The sequence below is a fragment of the Anabas testudineus genome, chromosome 1 (genome assembly GCF_900324465.2).
Source record: "Anabas testudineus chromosome 1, fAnaTes1.2, whole genome shotgun sequence".
Classification (NCBI taxonomy): domain Eukaryota; kingdom Metazoa; phylum Chordata; class Actinopteri; order Anabantiformes; family Anabantidae; genus Anabas; species Anabas testudineus.
Window position 1 is genome coordinate 18,726,227 of NC_046610.1, and position 24,879 is coordinate 18,751,105.

The 24,879-nt window shown below is 39.1% G+C and overlaps 1 protein-coding gene across 1 annotated transcript; it reads right to left on the reverse strand.

The window, feature by feature from the left end:
• Positions 1–2,178: 2,178 nt before the first annotated feature.
• On the reverse strand, positions 2,179–24,243 carry LOC113162369 (complement C3-like). Its single transcript, XM_026360454.1, has 43 exons — positions 23,977–24,243; positions 22,841–23,039; positions 22,493–22,655; positions 22,035–22,129; positions 21,574–21,662; positions 20,234–20,316; positions 20,041–20,128; positions 19,788–19,890; positions 19,491–19,611; positions 18,530–18,645; positions 17,660–17,806; positions 16,723–16,822; positions 16,512–16,606; positions 16,228–16,419; positions 15,931–16,086; positions 15,120–15,249; positions 14,858–14,926; positions 14,399–14,596; positions 14,195–14,309; positions 13,998–14,086; positions 13,706–13,845; positions 12,989–13,201; positions 9,751–9,814; positions 9,519–9,608; positions 9,166–9,369; positions 8,948–9,023; positions 8,663–8,822; positions 8,418–8,513; positions 7,815–7,965; positions 7,508–7,593; positions 6,994–7,074; positions 6,743–6,898; positions 6,589–6,651; positions 4,428–4,509; positions 4,259–4,307; positions 3,955–4,045; positions 3,783–3,872; positions 3,481–3,592; positions 3,202–3,291; positions 2,922–3,014; positions 2,760–2,843; positions 2,473–2,617; positions 2,179–2,389 (listed from the first exon to the last, which is right to left on the reverse strand). The coding sequence occupies exons 1-43, from the start codon at positions 24,069–24,071 to the stop codon at positions 2,248–2,250; spliced, it is 5,001 nt and encodes a 1,666-aa protein (XP_026216239.1). The 5' UTR covers positions 24,072–24,243; the 3' UTR covers positions 2,179–2,247.
• Positions 24,244–24,879: the final 636 nt, after the last annotated feature.

The window sequence follows — 24,879 nt, forward strand, 5'->3', positions numbered from 1 at the left end:
AAGATAAGATGGAGCCTGATTTTTAAGGGATTTATAAGTGAGGAGAAGAATTTTAAATTCAATTCTGGATTTTACAGGGAGACAATGGAGAGAAATATGATCTCTCTTGCTAATTCCAGTCAGAACTGCAGCATTTTGGATTAACTGGAGGCTTTAGACTAGTTTTTCAGCATCACTTTGGGACAGGATGCTCCTAATTTTAGCAATATTTCTCAGGTGAAAAAAGGCAGTTCTAGAGATTTCTTTGGTGTATGAAGTGAAGGGGATGTCCTGATCAAAGGTAACTCTGAGATTTCTTACAGTGGTACTTTTAGGCCCAAACAAAATAACCTCTGTCTTGTCTGGATTTAGGAGAAGGAAACTGGAGGACATCCAGGCCTTTATGTCTTTCAAGTATGCTTGAAGTGTGACTAATGGATTAGTTTCTCCTGGTTTCATAGATAAATATAGCTGGGTATCATCTGCATAACAATGGAAATTTATAGAGCGATTCCTAATAATATTGCCTAAGGGGGACATATATAAAGCGAAAAGAATCGGTCCAAGCACGGATCCCTGTGGAACTCCATAACTAACTACTGCTGTGCATGGAAGATGTACAAACTGAAATATCTCTCATATATATGATTTAAACCACTCTAGTGCTGTTCCTTTGATCCCATTGACATGTTCCAGTCTGTGCAATAAATGTTGTGATCTATAGTGTTGAATGCAGCACTAAGATCTAACATGACGAGTATAGAGAGTAGTCCATTGTCTGATGCTAATAGAAGATCATTAGTGACCTTTACCAGTGCTGTTTCTGTGCTATGATGTACTCTAAATCCTGACTGGAAATCTTCATACAAGTTATTACTGTGCAGGTGGTCATACAATTGTTTAGAAACTACCTTTTTAAGAATTTTAGAGATAGGGCAGATTGGATATTGGTCTATAATTCGCTAAGACCCCTGAGTCCAGAGTAGGCTTTTTGAGTAGGGGCTTGACTACAGCAACCTTAAAAGCCTGTGGTACGTAGCCTATTTGTAAAGACAGATCAATCTGATCTAATATGGACGTGCTGATGAAAGGTAAGACATCCTTGAGGAGTCTAGTCGGGATGGGATCTAAGAGACATATTGATGGTTTAGAGGAATTAATTACTGAAATTAATTCAGAATGACATACGGGGAGGAAACAGTCTAAGTACGAGCGTGGCCTTGCAGATGAATTGTTGTTGTACAGTCCATGCTGTATGCAGGCAGGATCTGATCATTTTTTTCTCTAACAGTTATGATTCTATTTGTAAAGAAATTCATAAAATCATTGCTGCTGAGAGTTGACGGAATACTACGCTCAACAGAGCTATGACTCTTAAAGTAAAAGACCAAGCAGCAGAAAAGACTGAGAACAAAGAAGGTGACAAGGTGGGAAGTGAACAACAGCTGAGTGACGAGAAACAAGTCAATGACAAAAAAAGAAAGAGAGACAAATGAAGACAAGGGGAAAGACAAAGAACTGTAGGTAGCTGTAGCAGAGTACCCCTGTTCCTGAAATCCTCACCTCCAGCCTTACCCACTCCCCATTACTCCTCCCTAACCCCCATTACTCCCCCCTAACCCCCATTACTCCTCCCTAACCCCATTCCTCCACCTCTAAGTCAACCCACCTTTACCCCTTCCTACTTCACCCTTGTCTTCATGTTACCCACTCCCTCCACCTAACCATCACCCAGCCCACCTTTACAGCTCAGCCTTCCCTTCTTGGAACTGTATTAAATTGTTTGTGTGTTATATTGTTGTCAACATCTTATTACTGCATCTCTGTAATAAATTTGAATTCAAATTTTGTTCTATTTCTCTATCTAGCCAGATATCCCCTGTTCCTGAGGGTCTTAAATTGATACTTAAGTCACATTGATCAAATAGTAAATGTTTATTAAACCTCCTACAAGTACAAAAGTACAGGAAGTGCATCTTGTTTCACTGGTACATGGTGCACCGGGCTTATATTTTATTGCTAATAGCACAGCTAGAGGGTACATTTTCAGTAAATGATAGAATAAATACATGTTTTAATGAATTTAAAATAAGGTTTTATGAAGTACATGAATGAAACAACAACTGAAGATTATTTAGGTAATTTATTAGGCACACATTGACCAAATCTGGACTACACATTCACATTATCAACCGTTCGATAGTGTTTAAAATTCATTATGATTCAAAGTAAAAACAACTCTGAAAGATCATTTTATTTCCTACTTAACTAGTTCCGACATCCATACAGAGTATATTTCTGCACCATCTCCTCGATGCCTGAACAGGTAACGTTGTGTTTCTGTGTTTGACACTCTGTGTCTGTCGGCCAGTACTCGATCCACGTTCTTTCACCTAGCACGTAGCGGTACCTGATTTAGAAGAGAAAGCAGAGGAAACGGTTCAAATGTTGAAATACTGACATTATCAGCACAAACAGACACAACACACTTACGTTTGACTCTGGTCGTCTGGGTAAACGTCTTTGGATCGGCCCATGATCAGGTAGGTTTTGCCTGTGCTGAGATCTAAAGCTACTCTGCAGTGTGGATAACTGAGGAAAGTGCGCAGTTTACCCTGAGGTCCCACATCCAAACTCCCTGTAGGAGAAGAGAGAGATGTTTTTTTAGTTTATTTGTATATTATTTTGTATATTTGACATTTTCCTCACTAGTCATGGAGTTTAGGTTTGGCAAACTTATTTGAATGCTATAGTTTCAGGTTTAAAGGAAAAGACCTCACCTTCTTTGATGGCTTCCAGTACCCGCACTGAATAAATGTCCGTGGACAAACCATCTGTAAACTCTTCAATGTGCACTTTGTACACTGAAGACAGAAGTTGCAGATTATTAGCTCTCCTGCTCCCTTGCTTACTCTCAACGTCTCGCTCTCACCCGTTCTTACCAAAATCTATCCTGCTGTTTACTTCAGTCTCACAAGCTTTATCTGTACGCTCATCATTGTTGATTTTGCCTTTCTTCTGCATACTGCAGTTTTCTGAAACATAGGCAGAAAGTGATCAAATGTATACCTACAGGATCAGGACACTACATGACCTTAGAGATGCAGTCAATTAGAAACGATGCAGCACGACAAACTACAGAACAGTGATCAATACATATTTGAATTGAAGGTGTCACTAATGAAAAAAGGTGACATGTTCATGTACAGTAGATGTGTTCACCTTCGGCACATGTGCATTCATCATTTCTACAGAGCTGCAGCAGCTCTCCAGCTCTCCTCTCTGGATGGTAGAATTTCACACAGTCTGTTTCTGCAAGAAGGAAGTAAATACTTTGGGCTAAATGTGGGCTAAGTACACACGGAAAATAATATATGATAAAATTGTAATGATGCATCCTGATCGACCCTGCTGCAGACACTAAACTCTATGAGCAGCAAAGAATAGTTCTTTTAAAGGTTGATTGTTTGTTTGTGTGCCTGAGTCAGAATCAGTGATTACTCTGTTCATGGTTGTTGTATTCATAGACAGAAACAGCAGCTGGTTGTAAGACGCCCACTTTCAGTTTCTGGTGGATCCTAAAACTGATCTCCTCTGGTCGTCTGTGAGAAACCTGCAGAGAAACGTAAAGCCAAGGAGAGATACAGACAAATAAGGCAGAGAGAAAATACAGGATGAGTGATAATGAAGTTCTGGCTCATTGCAGTGCATCACCCCCATATTAAAGCCGACGCCGTCCTACTTTGCTTTGAGCAGCTTCACCAGGGTTCATTCACATACCACTAAAAGAAATGATGTCTGACCTTGTCCAGGTAGATGATGAGTGAGCCTCTTTCTGACTCAATGGTGTTCATCTTATATTTTGCAATGGTGCGGGCACGTCCTTTAGACAGCTACACACATGTAAAATTGTGTCTCAGTATTAAAACACATCTCATATTAGTGACTATTGAGCTCTGTGTGTGCAGATCTCACCAAGTCCAGATCTTTTGTGTTAATGGTGAAGCCAGTTAGAAAGCCAATATCCAGGACTGACATGGTTGCATCACGCTCCTCATCCTTATACCTGCAAAAAAATAAATAAAAAAAAAAAAATGCACAAAATAGTTCAAATAGATATAATTAATTAATAAAACACTTAGATGGCAAAAAGTTTTGAACAGCTATAAACCAAAAAAAACATTTAAAATGTTTTAAGGTTGGTTAGAAAGTGTTAAAGTGTTAACTGTATAAAGTTACTACAATACTTATCAGTATTAGTTTTATTTATTGTACTTACAAAACCTTTATTTTCAGCTTGTATATCTTTTCATCTTCATCTATTTTCTCTGAAGCAACAAAACATAAATAAAGCATGAAATGTCTTCATATAAATGAAAAAAGAATGGATGAACAGCAGACATCAATACAAAAACAGAGTAAATGAATAGATACTGACACTGTATTACCTGGGATGAGCGCCACTGACATGTTAAATTTCAGACAGTCACTCTCCTTCTCTATCGGTAAAGCGTAATACAACGACACCATCTGTCACACAGACATAGCATTGCTTTTTAATATTGTATAAGATAATAAAATGAAAACGGTCACAGGTTAAAAGAACACAAGCTCAGAAAAAAGTTTCTTATTGTCTTGTTGACAAGTGGATTTTTTTCTTGTTGGTCCAAATGTTTCACTATTAGAAATAGAAGTAGAAATAGTGAAGAAGCTACTTGAATAACTACTGTAACATTTCCCCCTTCCTAACGCTTCCTCCTCTCTATCCGCCTCTCTCTCTGTACTTTTCTGCAGGTATCCTCTGCCTGGAGCTGTAGATCTCCAGAATCCAGTTGACCTGCCCAATGTTGTTGCACCTTGTTTTGTTGCCTGCTGTTCTGTTCTCTCTTTTCTTTCCACTCACCCCAACTGGTCGAGGCAGATGGCCGCCCACCATGAGCCTGGTTCTAATAGAGGTTTGTTGGGATTGTTGGGTTTTCTATATCATTTTTTGTATATTCATACTGTGTAAGGTCTCAAACCTTAGACTGTAAAGTGCCTTGAGATAACTGTTGTGAATTGGTGCTACACAAATAAAACTGAACTGAATTGAATTTCAACCAACAAGAAGGAAGTCCAGCACAGTTGCAGCTACCAGTGGCAAGAAAAGCTTTGTGAACCCATTGGAATTACGTGGAGTTTTGCATGAATTGGACATAATATGTGCTCTGATCTTCATCAAAGTTACAACAAAACAAAAACACAGTCTGCTTAAAATAATAGTACACAAACATATGTTTTCATGTTTTTAACCTCAACAAAACGTTTCCTGTAGTTGCAGATCAGACCTGCACAACGTTCTTCACAAAACTGTTTCAGTGTAGCAATATTCTTGGGATGTCTGGTGTGAATCACTCTCTTAAGGTCATACCACAGCATTTCAATCGGGTTGAAGTCAGGACCCTGACTGGGCCACTCCAGAAGGTGTATTTTGTTCTGTTGAAGCCATTCTTTTGTTGAATGACATATGCTTATGTATGCTTTGGGTCATTGTCCTGTTGCATCACCCATCCTCTGCGGAGCTTCAGTTGGCAGACAGATGGTCTTACGTTTTCCTTCAAAATGTCTTGATAAACTCTGGAATTCACTTTTCCATCAATGACAACAACTTCCCCCAAGCAGCCCCAACCATGATGCTCCCTCTGCCATGTTTTACGGTGGGGATGAGGTTTTGATGTTGGTGTGCTGTGCCTTTTTTTCTCCACATATAGTGTTGTGTGTTTTTTCCAAACAAGTCAGTTTTGGTTTCATCTGTCCACAGAATATTTTGCCAGTAGTGCTGTGGAACATCCAGGTGCTCTTTTGCAAACTTCAAACGTGCTGAGATATTTTTTTGGGGGGAGCAATGGCTTCCTCCGTGGTGTCCTCCCATTTACTATGCTCTCCTTATTGTAGATGTGTCAACAATAATGTTTGCATGTGCCAGAGATTTCTGTAAGTCTTTAGCTGACACTCTAGGCTGCTTCTTTACCTCATTCAGCATTCTGCGCTGTGCTCTTGCAGTCATCTTTACAGGACAACCATGCCTAGGGAGAGTGGCAACAGTGCTGATCATCAAGGCTTTTGGAGGTACTTTTGTAATCCTTTCCAGCTTCATGCAAGTCAACAATTCTTGATCGTAGGTCTTCTGAGAGCTCTTTCCTGCGAGGCATGGTTCACATCAGGCAGTGCTTCTTGAAACCAGTGAACCCCAAACTAGTGTCTGTTTTTAAAGAGCAGGACAGCTTTCAGCAACACATCCAATATCATCACACTGATTGTGCTCAAGGTTGGCTCACTCCTGGCTCCAATTAGCTCTTGGAGAAGTCATTAGGCTAGGGGTTCACATACTTTTTCCACCCTGCACTGAATGTTTACATGTTATGTTCAATAAAAACATGAAAACATATAACGTTTGTGTACTATTATTTCAAGCAGACTGTATTTTTGTATTGTTGTGACTTAGATAAAGATCAGATCATATTTTATGACAAATTAATGCAGAAAACCATGAAATTCCAAAAGGTTCACAAAGTTTTTCTTGCCAGGCTCACCTGAATGACTGAGGGTCTTTACAGATGCTTTACTTACTGTCAGCGTTGCCTCTCCTTTGCCAGTGGCAGTCACTGTCACATCCTGATTTATATCACTGGCCTGTGGGGATTTCAAATATACAGAAACACATGGATTAAATAAATAGGAGACAACAAGAATGATATTAATGTGCTACTGTGTGTGTTCTTACTTTAGATGTTCTAGTGGCATAGGGGTTGTTGCTGTTAAAGTTGTATTTTACAGCCTTTGACCTGCCCGGCAACAAGATATCAACATTCAGGTCGTATTCTGGTCCTTTAGCACTGGACCAGTACGCTGCCACTGCCTGATACACTATTAAAGTAGCCTGTAGAGGAAACAGAAATCTGTCTGAACCCAGATAAGTTCCAAAATAGTGAAACAGTCCTAAAAAATAAAGTTAAAACCAAACCAGTTAGTTACCTGAGTTGATCCATAACCTTCATCCATTGCTCTCTGCTGTTTGTTGAACCATCTCACAACATGTCTGGCTTCTTTAAAGGCCTTTAGTGATGCAAGAGAAGAAGATGAAAAATATTTAGTAATGTGAACAATCAGGAGAAATTAAGGCTAAATCTCCTGCCCTTAAAGTTCAGATTCAGGTTTGTCATTCAACACTTTGAATAAGTGTGACATACAGGGAAATTAAATGTTGTTCTATTTGTTATCCTCCTTGGTTTAAACAAGACCAAAGTATTGTGAACATTTGAAGATTTTAAACTGCACAAGCTGGGGACAGTATTTCAACCCTATCACAGGATTTGTGCACCATTTCCTGTTTTAAAAACATACAGTCCACAAGTGTTTGTCCATGGCTTTGCTTTGGGGCTTAATATGTAGCTGCTGTGTCTGCACACACCACCACAGCTACAACCAAAACAGACCTTTTAGTGTAGTCCCATGAATGATGACTCTGAATACTCTAATATGTGCTCACCTTGGCCTTGACCAGAGCCAGAAGAGTGTATGCTGTGGCCTCCAGTGTGTATGCTCGTCCTCCAGGCACAGGCCAGTGGGATAAGTCTGAGGAAAATACAGAGATCTTTGTATGGCTATCTTAGATTGTTATATGGCAGATGTTTTCATTCAAAACATGGCAGAAGAACTGTTTCAGCATCATGATGCTCTTGCTTGTGAGAAGCTAAGATATACATTGAACAATTGCTGTAATGGTCAGTCTGTCTGAGTCTGTCAGAGCTGATCATCTGTGGACTATGAACTGTGAATACAGTTGTATGAATAACCTGGGGAAGCAAACTTGTAGAGGATCTCCTGGTTCAGATTGTTTTCACTGGCCAGCGCGTATGATGCCATGGCAATAGCATATGGGTTGATCAGGGTTGATAGACGCTTCCGCAGGTAGGACCTTGCTTTGTCTATACTCTCTGGCAATCTCTGAATAAAAGGGAGAGATAAAAAAGGGGTGCAATAGGAGGACACATACAGTAGGTAGAGGGGGTTTGAAGGACTGCTGATGCCAACATGTACTGAATGAGAGAGACAGGCAGAATGAACAGGTCACCAGTTTACCACAGACATTAGCTCATTAACAGTGATGACTCCTAAACATTTCGGGAAAATGTTCCCGAAATCCAAACAGGGACCTGTGTTTGGTAAATCTACCAAACACAGGTCGAATGTGGAGGGGGCAGTGTAATGTTGTGGGGATGCAAACAAAAGAAATCAGGATCTTTGAATATACACAGCACTGTAGACCTGGACTTATCCCTCAGTTACATACAAACCATACTGAACGTTAAACTTTTACAGCTACTCTGGTAGTGTCGTGTCAGTAAAGGAAGTCATAGTGGAAAGTAAATCAACAGGTATGCACTCGAGGTACTCACATCAACAGTGGCAGCACAAAGTGTATGTGATTCTTCCATCGCAATCAAGCAGAAGGCTGTCATGGAGGCATCTGAATCTGTACCGAACACATCACCCTACACACGTGCACATACACAGAAACATGTCAGAATCATGATGATCACTACAATCATCAGTATTAAACACCTCTATGTAATTTTTCTGATCTTGTCACAGGCTTTTGTTTAACATCGAGATGAGAAAGTTAAAGAATCAGTGCACGCACCGTCATTTCTCTGTAGGACACCCCTCCAAGTTCTCCAAACATGCCATTAGGTTGTTGTGCATTGTGAATCAGAAACGTGACAGCGTCACAGATAACTTCACTCTGCACTGGCACCAGACTGTTTGCCATTGCAAACACCTTGACAACATAGGCGGTCAGCCTTAGAGAGGAGAGGACAGGGTATGATTATTTCATTTAATTTATCTCAGCAACAGAAACATAAGAACTTCACACAGGCAGAATGTAATGAGCAGGATATTTAGAAAGGAACACGGCCGGCCTCACCAAGTGCTGCTTTGGTGAGTGGAACCTGCAGCGAAAGACCCATCCTTTTTACGATAATTCAGCTGATTCTGGTAACCTAAATAAAACAAACAAAAAACATTCAATGGCTTCGATTCAGAATCTATACTGAATGTTGGAAGCCAGCTTGAGCAACACGTTAACATTATTGTGAGAACTTTGTCTGCATCGTTTGCATAAATACATTTGTGTGAACCTACCAGTATAGATGTGTCGCAGGGCCTCACTACGTTTTCGAATGTGCACGGGTTCCCACTTGTTAGCTTTGTCCAAATATGTGGTTGTAATGACAAACCGCGTCATGTGGATCATGTTCTCCTCCCCACATCCAGACGGCTGGTAGACTAGATCAACCATTGATGGTCCAGCGATCTCATTCTTCAACTCAAGTGCATACTCTGTTCCTGCAAACAGACACCCACCCAGTAAGATGATAACTTACTACATTAAAAAAGAATGAACACATATATTACAACTATAACAATCTCCAGTAATGCAGAAGTTATGCTGCAGACACTCTCACTACATACCAGGCTGTGATGTCACTTCTCACCTGTCACAGAGATCTGTGTACTAGTAGGTGTGTTTGGAAGTAAATCTTTCTTAGGAATTCTACTGTTGATTGTTTCCACTTGTTTGCCGTCTAAAACGTAGAAAGTTTTCAGGTTTGGGGATTAAATCACATTCAATAAATAGATATGGTAAGTTTGGTAAGATGTGGTAAGTAAGACATAATTTGGCATTACACAAGAAAAAAATTCTGCAGCTGCAGCTACTAAACTTACCTACACCCTTTTTTTCAGGGTCCAGTGTTACAATCTGAGGTGATTTTATCAGTAAACCTTCAGGCTGGAAAAACAACAGTTAGGACAAACACTGAACTTCATTAAACTTTGGACTTAAAGTATCAGATAACTGAACAATTAACACGGACAAGTCCCCATTTAGAAACATGTTACTGTAATATACCTGTAAGGGATTATTGTAATAGTTTTATGGTTATGGTAGATACTTAGTAAAATGAATGCAATATTCACAGTTCAACTCTCAGCTGGGGTTGTGTGTAGGCTCTGTCGTCGTGTCATAGCCCACTCTCTTGTTTTCTGTCTCTATATACTGACAAAAAGCCGGAAATATATATATATACAGTGAGGGAAAAAATTATTTGAACCCCAGCTGATTTTGTAAGTTTGCCCACTAACAAAGAAATGATCAGTCTATAATTTCAATGGTAGGTGTACTTGAACAGTGAGACACAACAATGACAAAAAAAATCCAGAAAAATGCGTTTCAAAAAGAGTTATAAATTAATTTGCATTTCCACGAAGGAAAGAAGTATTTGATCCGTTCGAAAAACGTGCTTTAGTTCTTGGTGGCAAAACCTTTGTTGGCAATCACAGAGGTCAGCCGTTTCTTGTAGTTGGCCACAAGGTTTGCACACATCTCGGGGGGATTTTGGCCCACTCCTCTTTGCAGATCCTCTCCAATGTTTGGCAACTCGAACCTTCAGCTCCCTCCACAGATTTTCTATGGGATTAAGGTCTGGAGACTGACTAGGCCACTCCATGACCTTAATATGCTTCTTCTTGAGCCAGTGATTTGTTGCCTTGGCCGTGTGTTTTGGATCATTGTCATGCTGGAGTACCCAACCACGACCCTTTTCAATGCCCTGACTGAGGGAAGGAGGTTCTCACCCAACATTTGACGGTACATGGCCCCATCCATCCTCCCTTTGATGCGGTGCAATTGTCCTGTCCCCTTGGCAGAAAAACACCCCCAAAGCATAATGTTTCCACCTCCATATTTGACAGTGGGGATGGTGTTTTTGGAGTCATAGGCAGCCTTCCTCCTCCTCCAAACACAGCGAGTTGAGTTGATGCCAAAGAGCTCGATTTTGGTCTTATCTGACCACAACACTTTCACCCAGTCTTCCTCTGAATCAGTCAGATGTTCAGTGGCAAACTTCAAACGGGCCTGTAGATGGGCTTTCTTGAGCAGGGGGACCTTGCGGGTACAGCAGGATTTCAGTCCTTCATGGCGTAGTGTGTTACCAACTGTTTTTTTGGTGACTATGGTCCCAGCTGCCTTGAGATCATTGACAAGTTCCTCCCGAGTGGTTCTTGGCTGATTCCTCACCGTTCTCATTATCATTGAAACTCCACGAGGTGAGATCTTGCATGGAGCTCCAGACCAAGGGAGATTGGCAGTTAATTTATGTTTCTTCCATTTGCGAATAATTGCACCAACTGTTGTCACCTTCTCACCCAGCTGCTTGGCGATGGTCTTGTAGCCCATTCCAGCCTTGTGTAGGTCCACAATCTTGTCCCTGACATCCTTGGAAAGCTCTTTGGTCTTGGCCATGGTGAAGAGTTTGGAATCTGGATTGATTGATTGCTTCTGTGGACAGGTCTCTTTTATACAGGTAACGAGCTGAGAGGGCTGCCAATGTCAGCTCGTTACCTGTATAAGATCCACCTGGGAGCTAGAGATCTTGCTGACGGATAGGGGATCAAATACTTATTTCCTTCATGGAAATGCAAATTAATTTATAACTCTTTTTGAAACGCATTTTTCTGGATTTTTTTTGTCATTGTTGTGTCTCACTGTTCAAATAAACCTACCATTGAAATTATAGACTGATCATTTCTTTGTTAGTGGGCAAACTTACAAAATCAGCTGGGGTTCAAATAATTTTTTCCCTCACTGTATATATTTTTGCCATTTCAGCTACTATGGACTAGAACGTCTGGAGGGTTTCTAAAATCAGTAATTGGTCTACAGGCTTTTTTCGGGGGATGGGCAGTTGAAACAACTATTGTAGTGTCAGGTGTGAGGCACATCTTATAGTATCTAATAACAGGACATAACTCTACACCAGCTCTTACTTAGAAAATAACAGCAGGACTTAGCAAGGACCATAACATTTCAATTTTGTGCTAGGACTCCTGAAGTTTTCTTTAAGCATCACCAGTGCTACTAGTGAACAAAGTTACTCTAGAGCTCTGTACTTTTTCAATCACTGAACTGCATCTCACATCTTTAATGAGCACATTTTATTTGTTGGAGTACTCTTTGCAGATCATTTATGAACATACAGTAACATGTTGGCTTCAGATGACTGAAGACACTTAATATACAGAATAAAATGTCATGGTTCCAGCCTCGTTGCTGCTAGTGCTTCCTCCCGTGCTTTTATTTTGGCGGTTTCCTGTTTCCCTTTTCCGTTCTGGTCACATGCACTCACCTGATTGGTCACACCTGGTTTTCCCCCACACCGGCCTGCTCACCTGATTTGTCTGCCAGATAGTCTGTTCTCGACACCCGGACACTATCCAGCATTTCTTGTGGATTGATTTATTTGGATTTTTCGGACTTTGCCTGTTTTGGACCCGTCTCTTGCCTGACCCCCTGGTACTGTGAGTTCTGTTTATTCCCTGTCTTTCCCCCTGCTCACGGTACCAGACCTGTACCTGGACCTGTACCCCTGTACCCTGTCTACCTTGGATTCCCCCTCATTGGACCAACCTGACCTGACCCTGCTTCCCCTCTGGTCTATTTGCTCCCTCATTGTTACCTTCCCTGCTCTGTTTTGGTTTGGATCTCCCAGTGTGTCGACCTGGATTGTTTTACTGTTGTGGATTTTGCCTGTCGGATTTATCCCTGAACTGTCTACTTGTGTATGACCTGGATTCCCCTAGACCTCCGAGTTTAGCCCAGTTTGATTATTGTTGGATTATATCTTCGTAGTACTTCTGTGACTTTTGTGTTTCTGTCCATGTGCTCTCTGTTGGTCGGCCATCTTGTTTTTTGTCACTTCCGGTTTTCAACCCAGACCACCAAACTCACCCTACCTCATCTCCTCCCATCTGGTGACTGTTTTATTGATTTACTGTGTTCTGTTGATTACAAATAAACATTGACTACTCAGTTCTGTCCATCTCTGGCCATGGAGTCCTTCCTGCAGCTCATGACATAAAATTTATTTCATTTATCTAAACCCACAATAAAACCTGGTCTTCTTACCACCACCAGCAGCATCTTCACTATTCCGTCACTGAGTGATGAGTCTTTAACACTTGCTTTGACCTCAATGCGATATTGTCCATCTCTTGTGGGAATAATCACAAACGGTACAGATCGTGTAGCCTTGGCCCCAACATTAACCTCCTGGCGATATTTCCCACGCTTTGAAGCTGAACTGCATATATGCTCCATCTCAGTCAGATCCACACGGACCTTGAAAACAAATAGAAAAACAAAGGGATGCAGTAGGAAACTAATAACAAAAAGAAGACTGTAATACCAAGAAAGAAAAAGGTGAGAAACAAAAAACAATGGCTAAAGCGAATTCCCTAAAACAAGACAAGACACTCACCACTGTCCAAACACAATGAGTGGAAATGGGATCTTTCAGCTCTTCCTGAAGTCCACTTGCATTTCTTTAATTTTATTAATGTTAAGCTTTAAGCATTTGTTGCACATACTATACAGTACTATGTTCAATTACTATCAACTATGCTATTTAGAAAAGTAGAGTAGTGACAATTATGCTTTTTACCAAACACACAATAAATACACTGACTGTCACACTAGGCCCAACAATTCAAAAGGTTCTACTGACTTGTCAACAGGACAGTGTGGTACTTAATAAGTGTGATTTAAATGGTAAACCAAGACACACTCATAAGAAAAGCGTTCACTACTGTCATACCCAGCCAGCGCTGTGACACCCAGACTTACAGTAGCAGGATCCGATTGGTAGTTGTGGAGAATTGCCTTAATTTCGATTTGTTCTCCACGGACAGCAGAGTACGGCAGTCTGAGGTCAATGAAGAACTCCTTCCGGACAATGATCTCTAATGGATCAGCTACACAGATACCTTGAAAAGCAGGAAAAAAATAAGTCCTTAAACATGGAAAAGGGAAAATTAGGTAATTGGGACAGAGTAATAGACATGGGGTGAACGCCTTGTTTTTATTTAAGTTAGAGGAACAGATGAAACACGAGAGATTTCAGTCGCAGAATCCTCACCCATGGTTCTTGACAGACTTATGCCAGTGAACTGCCAGGTGGTGATTGAGTCTTGCAAAGGAACATTTCTGATTAACATTGTGGAATCACTGAAACAGAGAAAAGTTTCATAGTGACATAAAGATAAAAGATTCAATAGCTTTAAACGCTTGTGGTGTCATAAATTAAATTATCAGAGTATGTTTTTGTTGCCTCACCAGTTGTATTTAGTGCAAGCAGGAAGTTTAATTTCTGACCACAGCCAACTTTCAGGGAACTTAGTGCGAGAAACAATTTCATTGCTGTCCATGTAGCTGTTGTCGTCTTCCTCACCTAGGGTGTCATAAAAAATGTTACAGCTTTTTTTATACCTTACAGTATGGCTATGTATAACCGTCCCAGCCTTTGGCCCTGTCTCTTACTGCGAGCTAGTTGTAGTTTTCCCTCCCTCTTCTCAGCTCGTTGGGTTTTCATCTCCTTACAACAGTGCAGGAAGGCCTCAATACAGGCTGCACCATCCAAGATGTACTCGCTGCGCCTCTCACAGTCATATGCAACAGGAGTGTCCCTCATGCCGTCTAAACAACAGTCACGTTGTACTTCGTCTTCATATTGACTCACTAGATAAAAGATAGTTGTAGAAAGATGTTACAAGGCGTGCGGTGAACCGGGAAGTTGAGATTGAAGCAATTTAAGATGGAACAAAGTAAAACTAGCTCCCTCAGTCAAGTTAGATAATTTTACATACCCTTTTGATTTAAATAAACAATTACAAATAATTCAAAGGAAGGGAGAAAGTTGGAAACTACATTTATTTACTTAACTGTGTGTGTATTTTATTAATTGTGTGTAATTAGGACATTTAGAGGTGATGTTCCTACCCAAGCTACTTGTAAGGTTCATTATAGCAGTGTCTCGTTTCCTCCTGCTGACAGTTGGACATTTTAACTCTGGAACCAACACAAACAGAATTTTAAGCAGAATCAACAAACAATGAACAAACACTTGATTTTGCATAGCCTAACTGAAGTCATTTGTTCAAGTAGGTGTGTGAAGAGGCTGTGGGTGTGAAAATAACATGAAATTTCAGTCATACTTTGTTACGAGCCACTAGTAGGAGGAGAGTAAAGTGACACTATAGACCTTGTCTGTAGGGAGTCCCAGATGCAGTGTTAGACTCAAACACCAGCCCGGCATCATAGAATACACTCATACTGTCCTTCCCTCCACCTGGTGTGCAGCCAGTGTCGTAATTCTCCACTGCGTCCCAGATCTGAGCACATAAACATACCGACACTTAAGGTTATGCAATACTTTATAGTTTTTAAACAAATTGCTTCCAATAATTCATTCTGAACTTATATTTATACACCTACAGTGAAATGTCATTAAATACATGTGTGACTCATTAACATAATGTATCAGACTTAATATGATTCTGAATGTCCTCCTTAAAAATGTTGTATCCTATAATATTGACATGATATAAATGAAATTAATAACCGGGAGATTGTGACTTCTGAAACAGGATCCTCTACAGTAAAGATGTCTCACTCTGTTGGATTTTCTAAATTTACAGCTTCACTCAGTTCTCATCCGGTTGAGGGAGCGTTTGAGTGGAGAGGGAAGCACTTTCTCTAACAGATACTGTACAGACGCTGGGTTTAGACGGACAATCAAACATGTAAAGGGTCAGTAAAGAAAGAATTAGAATGGGCTTTTTGTTTGGTAATTAGTCTACATGGTGGAATAAGAAGCACAATTCCAAAGTAATATGATGTTTTACACATACAGTGAGCGAAAAGATCTATCTCATATGACACTAGACACATTTCTAACATTAGAAAGAAGCCGAAATTCTTTCTGGCTATTTAGTCAATTTATCAATGCGTTGCTTTGAAAACATAAAAATGAAAATGTGTTCGCTTTTTAAATTAAGACCGGATCAATAAACCTTTTTCTGGGAGAGGCGGTGCTTGTTGTTTAGGATGTAGACGCCTTTGTCCACTGCCACCAGTCCCACTGTGGCCTCTGGATCTCCAGTGATTTTCAGTTCAAACATCTTTCGAGGTTCGTATAATGTAGAACGACTTTTTGATTCCAACTTCAGCTAAAGGAGGAAGGGAGAAAATAATTAAATTAACAATCCATTACAAATATGCATACATGTGAGAAAAATGAATGAAATGAAATGAATAACCTCGAGAGTATCAATTAGCAAACTCTACGGCATCACTGATTTGTTACTCACCGAGCCCATGCAAGAGTCCTTCACATCCACCCAAATAGAGTCTGATACAACTTCATTTTGTGTTGTATGGTAGTAGGCTATGATGCGGAATGACGGCAGCATGTGTTTGGTGATGGGAACTATCATGGATATTAATAATTGACCTTTCATCCTGTAATTGCCAAATTTCACCAGTCGACCTCTGCTTAGGATCTAGAAAAACATAAAGTACACACACATACTGTATGACACTGGCTGCAGGAAGCAACAGAAACACATGAGCACAAGTGGAAAATGTCTCTCACCAGGTAGGTGATGTCATTTTCTGTATTTTCCTGCCTGACAAGGTTGAGGTTGATTTTCAGGTTGTCTCCTATTGTTACCTCAGGCATGTCCACTCCTGCAACAATTACATTCCAGTCATCACAATTATGCTACATTTATAAAAAAAGTAGAAAAATCCTATATTGTAGTTTAACAGCACACAACCATCACCAATCTGATGGCTGTTTTTACCTATGTGCATGTAATTGTTGTTGTTGCTCTTATATGGAAGGGCTGTCATGCTGGCGGATGCTTGCCTTTCAGGTGAAATATTAGGATCACTTGTCGTTGCCTACAATTAAACACACAAGTAAACATATACAAACACACCGTAACTTTAGTTTACATAAAGGTTTAGTTTAATTATTAGATTGACATTATGCAATAAATGCAACATTTGTAAACCCTCATCTACAGTATTATTACATCACTATGTCATGTGGGAAGAAATACATATAAGTGAGTGAAGAATTCTCGCGTGAATGAGTCAGATGTTACCACATGATTATGTGCCGTAATTAATAAAAGCTCAGCGACTAACGTAAAGCCTGTGGTGTGTATGCACTACTAGCATAATAGCTTGTACCGTTTTTGTGGGTGTTATCAAGTTTGCATGTGATTTAGTTCACGCATACCTTTAGTAAATCAGGCCTACTATGCTAAGAGCCTTTCCTGTCATAATCTATGACTTAGGCATTGGTTTTGTTTATCCTGCCTGTTTTTTCGCTTGTGTTCTCTTGCACTAACAAACCCTTGTTTAAACTTTGTTGAATGCTTTGGAAGGGGACTTTTACTCCGCCCACAGCTGCAGATGGTTTGAACTGTTCCTCTACTGAAGTGGTGATTTATTTTGGTTACAGGACACCTTTTATTTAGCAGACACACAAGCTTCTGGAACAATTCCGATTGTACTGACCTTTCTATTGCATGTGCTTGTGGTCTAAAATAGAAGTTTACTTTTCTGCCCTCACTAGAGAGAAGCACCTCTACCCTCTATTAAGGGTATTCTCAACCTATGTGATGGCAATAAACTGGACTCTGTTGAAACTTTAACTGCCTCATGGTCTGCAAGTCTTTGAACTACATTTCTGACCAATAAACATTATTCATTGAAGTTTGTAGCACTTACTGTGATTTTCAGTGGTGCAGGATCATTCACTGTATTAATGGAAAGCCTTGCCATGCCGTTGGCTGCAGTGATTCCCTGCACATTGTCCACATTCATCACTACAACAACACCTTGTGCTGGAGTACCATCAGGATTGACAACTTCAATCTGTGATTCAACATGCAAACATCATAACCAACTATCTTAGAACAAGTTATTATCAGCATTGTACAATACTGAAGACAAATATGGAATTATGTAGTCAACAAAAACATGTATTAACAATAAACCAGAATATATTTGATCCTTTTGCTTCTTAAAAGTAGCAACCTTTTGCTTTGATGATGGCTTTGTCATGATTCCAGCTTCACTTTCAGTCCTGTGCTTTATAATTTCTCCTCATTTCTCTTCTGCACACAAATAATGTGATTTTGACTGAATTTGTGACATTTTTTTGCATTAATGTGCTTTAGACAATCAATTTTCTTGTGCAGAGGAAGGGTAGGTATGAGTAATTTGCCTTAATATTGCTGCTACAACTGTACAAATCCATATTATGGCAAGAAACACAAGACAGTCCATCATTACTGTAAGTAGGGAAAGCCAGCCAATCAAAAAACATTTTAAATCTAAATTGCACTGCAGCAAAGGTAGCTCTTGGTCTTCCTTTACAGAGACAGACCCTCATTAGAGCCAATTTCATAGTTTTGGAGACATAATACTTAACATATCGAAACTTCATAAGATTTTAGCTGGAAATTAACAGTGATAAAAATTTGTATCTGTGATGACTAATTTTAAATGTGACAATTTATGTATTCTAATGGATTAAATATTTATTAATTGATACTTAATATTTTTCAGTTTTGTAAAAGAAAATATGTACATTACCGCAAGATCAAAGGACATTCCTGGTTTGAAATATTTGGGCGTTTTCTTGAAGTGGATGGTGTAAGGTGATGTGACGATCTGGATATTTCTTAACTCTGCCTCTGCCATCTCATTTCCTTTACAATGACAGAAAAATAAGCAACTAATTATTAAGTATTTTGCATTGCTCACCTGAACTTTTGGTCACCCAAAGGACACCCATTTGAGGATAATGATGGACACAAATTGGACAGTGCCGGCAAGCGGTTTGAGAGAGGGGTGAGGGAAGCTCTACATGTGCAAATCCAGTAAACACCCTCACTCTAAATAGATGGAGGCCTTAAACATAACCTGTCTTCAATTTATTTTTCTGCCTTTTCATCCATCCCCAGAACAATCAGGCCAAATTCATACATCCACCAGGTTGGTTGCACGTAAAGACATTCTTAATGGGGGTAGGAGGGATTCTCAGAGGTGTGACTGTTACATGAGAGTACGGCCTCAGCCTACTGTGCACAAACGATTGCAACTGTCATTTAAAGGTATTAAATTCAGACACAAAAACCCCAAATTACTAATAAAAAAATCACATTGTATTTGTACATTTCTTCTCCTTGTATTTTGCTAACTTAGGCAAAATGCCCCTCTTTACATATTTATGAAGGCAAAGGTGCAATTTCAAAAAACTACGTCTTCATTCAGTTTTCTGTAGGTGTCAACTTTGCACATGATTTAATACACTAAAACCTTTAGTAAATCAGACCCAGCTAAATGCTGCTTTGCTTTAAGTTTATCTTACATCAGTGAGTTTTTTCAATTATTTTATTTCTCTGACAACAAAACTAAAGCTACGGCTAACTAACCTTAGTAACGTTAAGGTTAACTCAGTAAAAACGTCCTCACTGCAGTGTTATGCTAGAATTTCTCCACACAAGTACAAACGGACAACAGCACATGGACACAAACTCCTTCTCTTTCTTACCGCTCTCCGTCAGCACACTGACAGCTACAAATAAGGAAGTCCCCACCAAGTCGAGGATGTTTTGGACGGCCTGTGTGATGTGCTCTTTCTTCAGTGTGATGCTTCCTTCCCCTTTTACAATCTAATTTAAAATAATAAATAAGAAGAAACTTAGAAAGCAGTTTCCTTAACTACGTAACAGCACTGGAAAAATACTAAGATGTAAAACAAAGTCGAGATTGGTGCTTTGCTTTGTCTTTGTAAATTAAAGCACAAAGGGAAAAAGGCAATAGGGCAAGTGTGTAGGTATTTACTGACCGGCACTCTTTGAAGAGATCCAGGAAAGCTCCTCTTTTGATCTTCATGCATAACCCCAAATACCCCAAAGGCTGACCCATCCACCTCCTCACCAAACAGATACCTAAAAGAGCATTTTAAAAATAAGTAAAAGTATATAGACTTGACATATAAATTAAAAGAAACCAACAGAGCTATCCTCTTTACTTTATTAATGTACTAATAAAACCTAGATAAAAAACAAACAAAAAACAAAAACAGGCCCTTTACGTACGTAGCTTTAATGTTGATGGTGAGCTCCTCACTGTCCACGTAGAAGAAGGAGTTCTTAGTCATCAATTTAACCTCAAAACTGGGAAGCACTGAAAATTTTAACGTACATAAGTATGTGCTCAACATCAGGTTAAAAAGGAAGTAAACCTGGTTTAGGTTTGTAATAACAGCTCAACAGCTCAAAGTGAACTCACCGTATTCTTTGACCTCAAATTCTGCAGAGAAACTGATTTGTGGTTTGCTGTAGAATTTTGCCACCACTTTCCACAGTCCAGGACTACACACACACACACACACACACACACACACACACACACACACACACACACAATTAGTACACTACAATAAAATCAGAAAATCAGACACGTATGTGTGGTGTGGGGGTCTCCTTAATTTGGTTTGATTCCCAGTTCCTTGTGGCTACATGTTGAAGTGGCCTTGGACAAGGCACTGACCCCCCAGTAGAAGTGCCAATATGTACTGTCTGGCATTTGTCCAACCACAATTTCCCCAAGGGAATCAGTAAAGTATATTATTATTATTATTATTAACGTGCTCTGCTAAAAGTGTGGATTTTTTTGTGTAGTGTGAGACTTAAATGAGCTACTCTCGTACATCTAGATGTATGATGTGTCCTGATAGTGAGAAACAGACTTTTGGAGGTCAGATGAACTGTTTAGCTGAGATTTGTAATGGAGACTGTGTGAGGAGTTTTTAAAATGTAGTTTCAGTATTGAGCAATTCTTGTTAGCAACTGACAGAAAACTGTAAATACATAATTTAACATTGTACTGGGCCAACTATCACTAAAAGTGACCATGTATCACCTGCTTCCAGTGCAATTCTGTCATTTCCATCAAAGCAGACTAATGTGACCCTAACAACACACAATCAGTGTCTTTACATGTACTGAAGTAACCAAAGCCATCACATATGCACTCTGGACTATCAGGAGAAAGTCCAGGTGACTGTACTTTCCCACTTGGGGAAATTATGTAAATAGAATTTGATTTCAGGGTGGTCGCTGTGTAGAGCTGAGTTTAGATTTTAGATTATGTTATTTCTAATGTTGATTAGAAACGACATTTAATGTCTATAACTCTTGTTTCCTGAAGGAAATAAGCATTATCCAACAACAAAAAGCTAGTTTTAACTACTAAACTTTCTGATGTTCTTCTGGGCGAATTGGCTTAAAGGAAACACCCCCTCGATCACTGTAAATATCCCGGACCATTACCTGCTGTATCCACTCAGAAATTATGCAGACTTTGTACTATGTGGCCTGCAGGATGAAGTCCAGGTAGCTATCTAGCTGAATAACCGGGATGTTTGCTTTCTCTCTGGTTCTCTGGTTTCTCAATTACCAAAGAAAGGTAGTTTCTCTGAACAACCTGGTTACTTAAGTGCATGTAAATGCAGTCATGATATCTGGGTCATTGCACTGTCCAGTGCACACACATCTTGTTAACACTATTTACCTAACTTAACTACATACATGCATACAATGATAAATAACCATGAAACAAACATTTACCTGACAATTTCACCAAGTTGGTAATCTCCAGAGTAGACCCCTGATTTCACAGAGACTGGATCAAGAGGTAAAATAACGCCCTCAGGAGTCTACAATAAGAAACATGTATTCATAGTGAATCAGCACTTTAAATTCATTAACACAGCATGCTAGTCTTTTGACACTCATTTAGGTCAAGTAACTATCACAGTTTTCTATCTAAATACATTTTTTGGTGGATTCCCGGGATATTTTGAAAAGATTACCCAAATAATAGTAAAGATTATCCAGTTATGATTGCCTGACTTCTTCTCTATAGTGAGATGGATGGATGTGTCGTTTCAAGTCAACATTTACTGTAACTGTTATTACATGTTTTAGATATTTTACATGCATGTTGGAGAAGTGCTGAAAGTATGGTAAACATCTTAAATGACTAAATGATGGTATTAAATTCTGCGCTTATAGTGCAAGTACAATACCACAATGTTAATGACAATAGATGCATCCAATTGGGTCTCGTTATCCCTCTGTACAGGCTGCATGTCAGGCGTCAGTGCAAATATCCTGTAATGAACTAAAAATGAAGACATTACTAACTCCTGATCCTTGCTTGTTAAGTGTTGAAAGAAGATGTATCTAGTTATGTTATTGACCTTTCTACTTCTATCAAAATAAAGGTTCATTTACACACTTTATACTGTTAGATAAAACCTTCCAACCAGACATGAAACAATTACATGGACCATGCACTTGCATTTTTATTAAATTAAATACTGGGTGTTCTGCTTCAAAAATATAAGAATCAATACATTTAATATTACAGTATCTTAATATGCTAGACATATAATATTACATTCCACAATTCTATTAGCAGAACAGAAGCATGTTACAAGAGTACGTGTACAAAAACTGATCCGTGATGTAGCAGTGCACCCACCTTTACTGTTGGGTATATAGAGGGTCTTGTCAGTCTGAATGAAGATGTAACCAAACTGGAAAGAGACCAAGACGACTTTCTCCAGTTCTACATCTGGGAACTTAGCTTGCAGGAAGACATACTGATTAACGCTGGGATCCTTATAGAAGTCTCTATCAGGGATCTAAAACCATATGTAGAGGCACAAGCTGTGTGTGAGGAGCAGAATGGGACTATGTAGTGAGTAGGTATAGATGCAAAACTTAGATTTCTTATTTTGTTTGTATTCATAATAAAATTTAAATAATTTACTTTGGGTAACGAACACAAATAACTGTAACATCTATTTCAGCATTTTTCTTAGTTTACCTTTATTTGTCCAAAGCTTTGGAATTTGTTCATCCTGTTAAGGTTCACAAATGTGTTTGCCAGCTGTTCTGATTTGGTTGGATACTTCATTACACTGATTTCAACTCTGAGCTCATTCTCATCGGCACAGTCTTGACACTCCACAAAAATATTTTCTGTCGTTCCTATGCGCAGCACATTAGGGGCAGACATTACCTTCCTGCAGAGCAGTGGGAAAAGATCAAGCCAATGAAACCACTGTACAGAAAGAACCACACATTTATTTAGTAATCTAACTTAATGACAAACATTCAGATTTACTGATTTACTGTTCCTATTTTTCTCAAATTATATTTGAGCATAAGAAAGATTCTGTTCACCCAACACTTTTTCTCAACATGGACTGAACACAAAATTAGTTATCTATTGATGATCTTGGATAAGATCCAGCTCTAGATCAACAAAACATTTCATCATTATTCTGGACTCTGATAAATGTCGCTGTTGTAATAAATCATTGCACAAACTCAAAACAGCATTTAGGAAAACACACTGGCAACATTTGACAATCTCAAATGTAAACTATTGGTCTGTAAACTGGTTACAAATGTGGGTAATCCCTGGTTTTGTTGCCATTAAAATTTTTTCGCAGTTGCTTCAGAATAATTTCTGAGACACTGTCAATATATTAGACACCATGTTGGTATATAGGATGTTTTGTTTGACGAGTCAAAGACCGTAACTCAGAAAATAAAGTGCATCACCCCAGTATCAAATTAAATTTACTCGTCTCATTGTCAATATCGAGTCAATAAAAACAAACTGTCAGAATTATATCAATATAATTGGAGCTGGATTAGTAAAAATGCTTTTGTTTTTCACTTGTCCACAACATTTCTAATTACTGAACAGTCAAGTCAAATTTTATCGTGTACAGTTTGTTGAATTCTTAATTTTTTTGTTCTTGGCTTTGTTCTTTGATTGGTTCATGTACCATTGATAACGTGAACACAAACAGCGCAAATTGGATACACTGGTAAATAAATATGACAGAAGGTTTATTCATATAAAATGAGAACAAACAATGGGAACCCTTTCACAACTTGTGAAACATCCATAGAAAAATGTGCATTAATAAGCTACAACTCATAACTTACATGTCCGATCCATGAGCCAGAGAAGTTGAGAAGAAAAAAGCCAGTGAAGACAACAGCCAGAGCCGAGTCCTACACATCGTCCTGCCCGACCACATATCTGCTGTAAACGTTCAGCCTCACGTTCCTTTTGTGCATTTATGTCGTCCTCTTATTTCTCCTTACTAATGGCCTTTGTCGATTATGCCGTGTAATTGAAATTGTGAGCAGTGAACAGTTACCTGTTTTTTGTTTGGGCAAAATGTCAATACCTGGACACGGTCGATTGCACGCTAACATTGGAAGATCAATGTTCTTGCCAGAATTCATGTAGCGGTGCACAGTGAAAGAAAATTGCACCCACACTTTTCCTGCATTTTTCAGACATTGTCTCCTGGTCTCTAACTAAATCAGTTTTTATGTACAGCAAACCAACTGCACACATAAAGTACACGGGTAGAAAATAAGCAAGGCCAAATATGAAGAACCACAAACATAGAACTAGCTCACTGCATTTATTTTCTAAGTACCTAACTGTAAAGCAGATTTGCTGGTACTGTGTCACTAAGATTTGCAGATTCAGAAAATGGCTATTTTATGACATCATAAAAAAATGGAAATAATCTGGACCAAATAACCCATTACAACAAAATTTTTTGCAACTTAATGTTGTATAATCATTGTCATTTCCTTTTTAACAGTATTTAGCATCTAAAAAAAAAAAAACAGAAAAATACCATGTAAAACTATTTCTGATCCTTCATTAATCTCACTTCATGTTGGCGCGGCTCTGTATTTTTTTTGTCTTTAATGAAAGTACTCACAATGCAGCGGTCGACAGTTATTCTCATTGTTTACCAATGTGGTCAGTAGGCCAATGTGAACCTAGTTTTCTTTCTCCTGTTCTGTATGTTGTGTCTCTCTGTA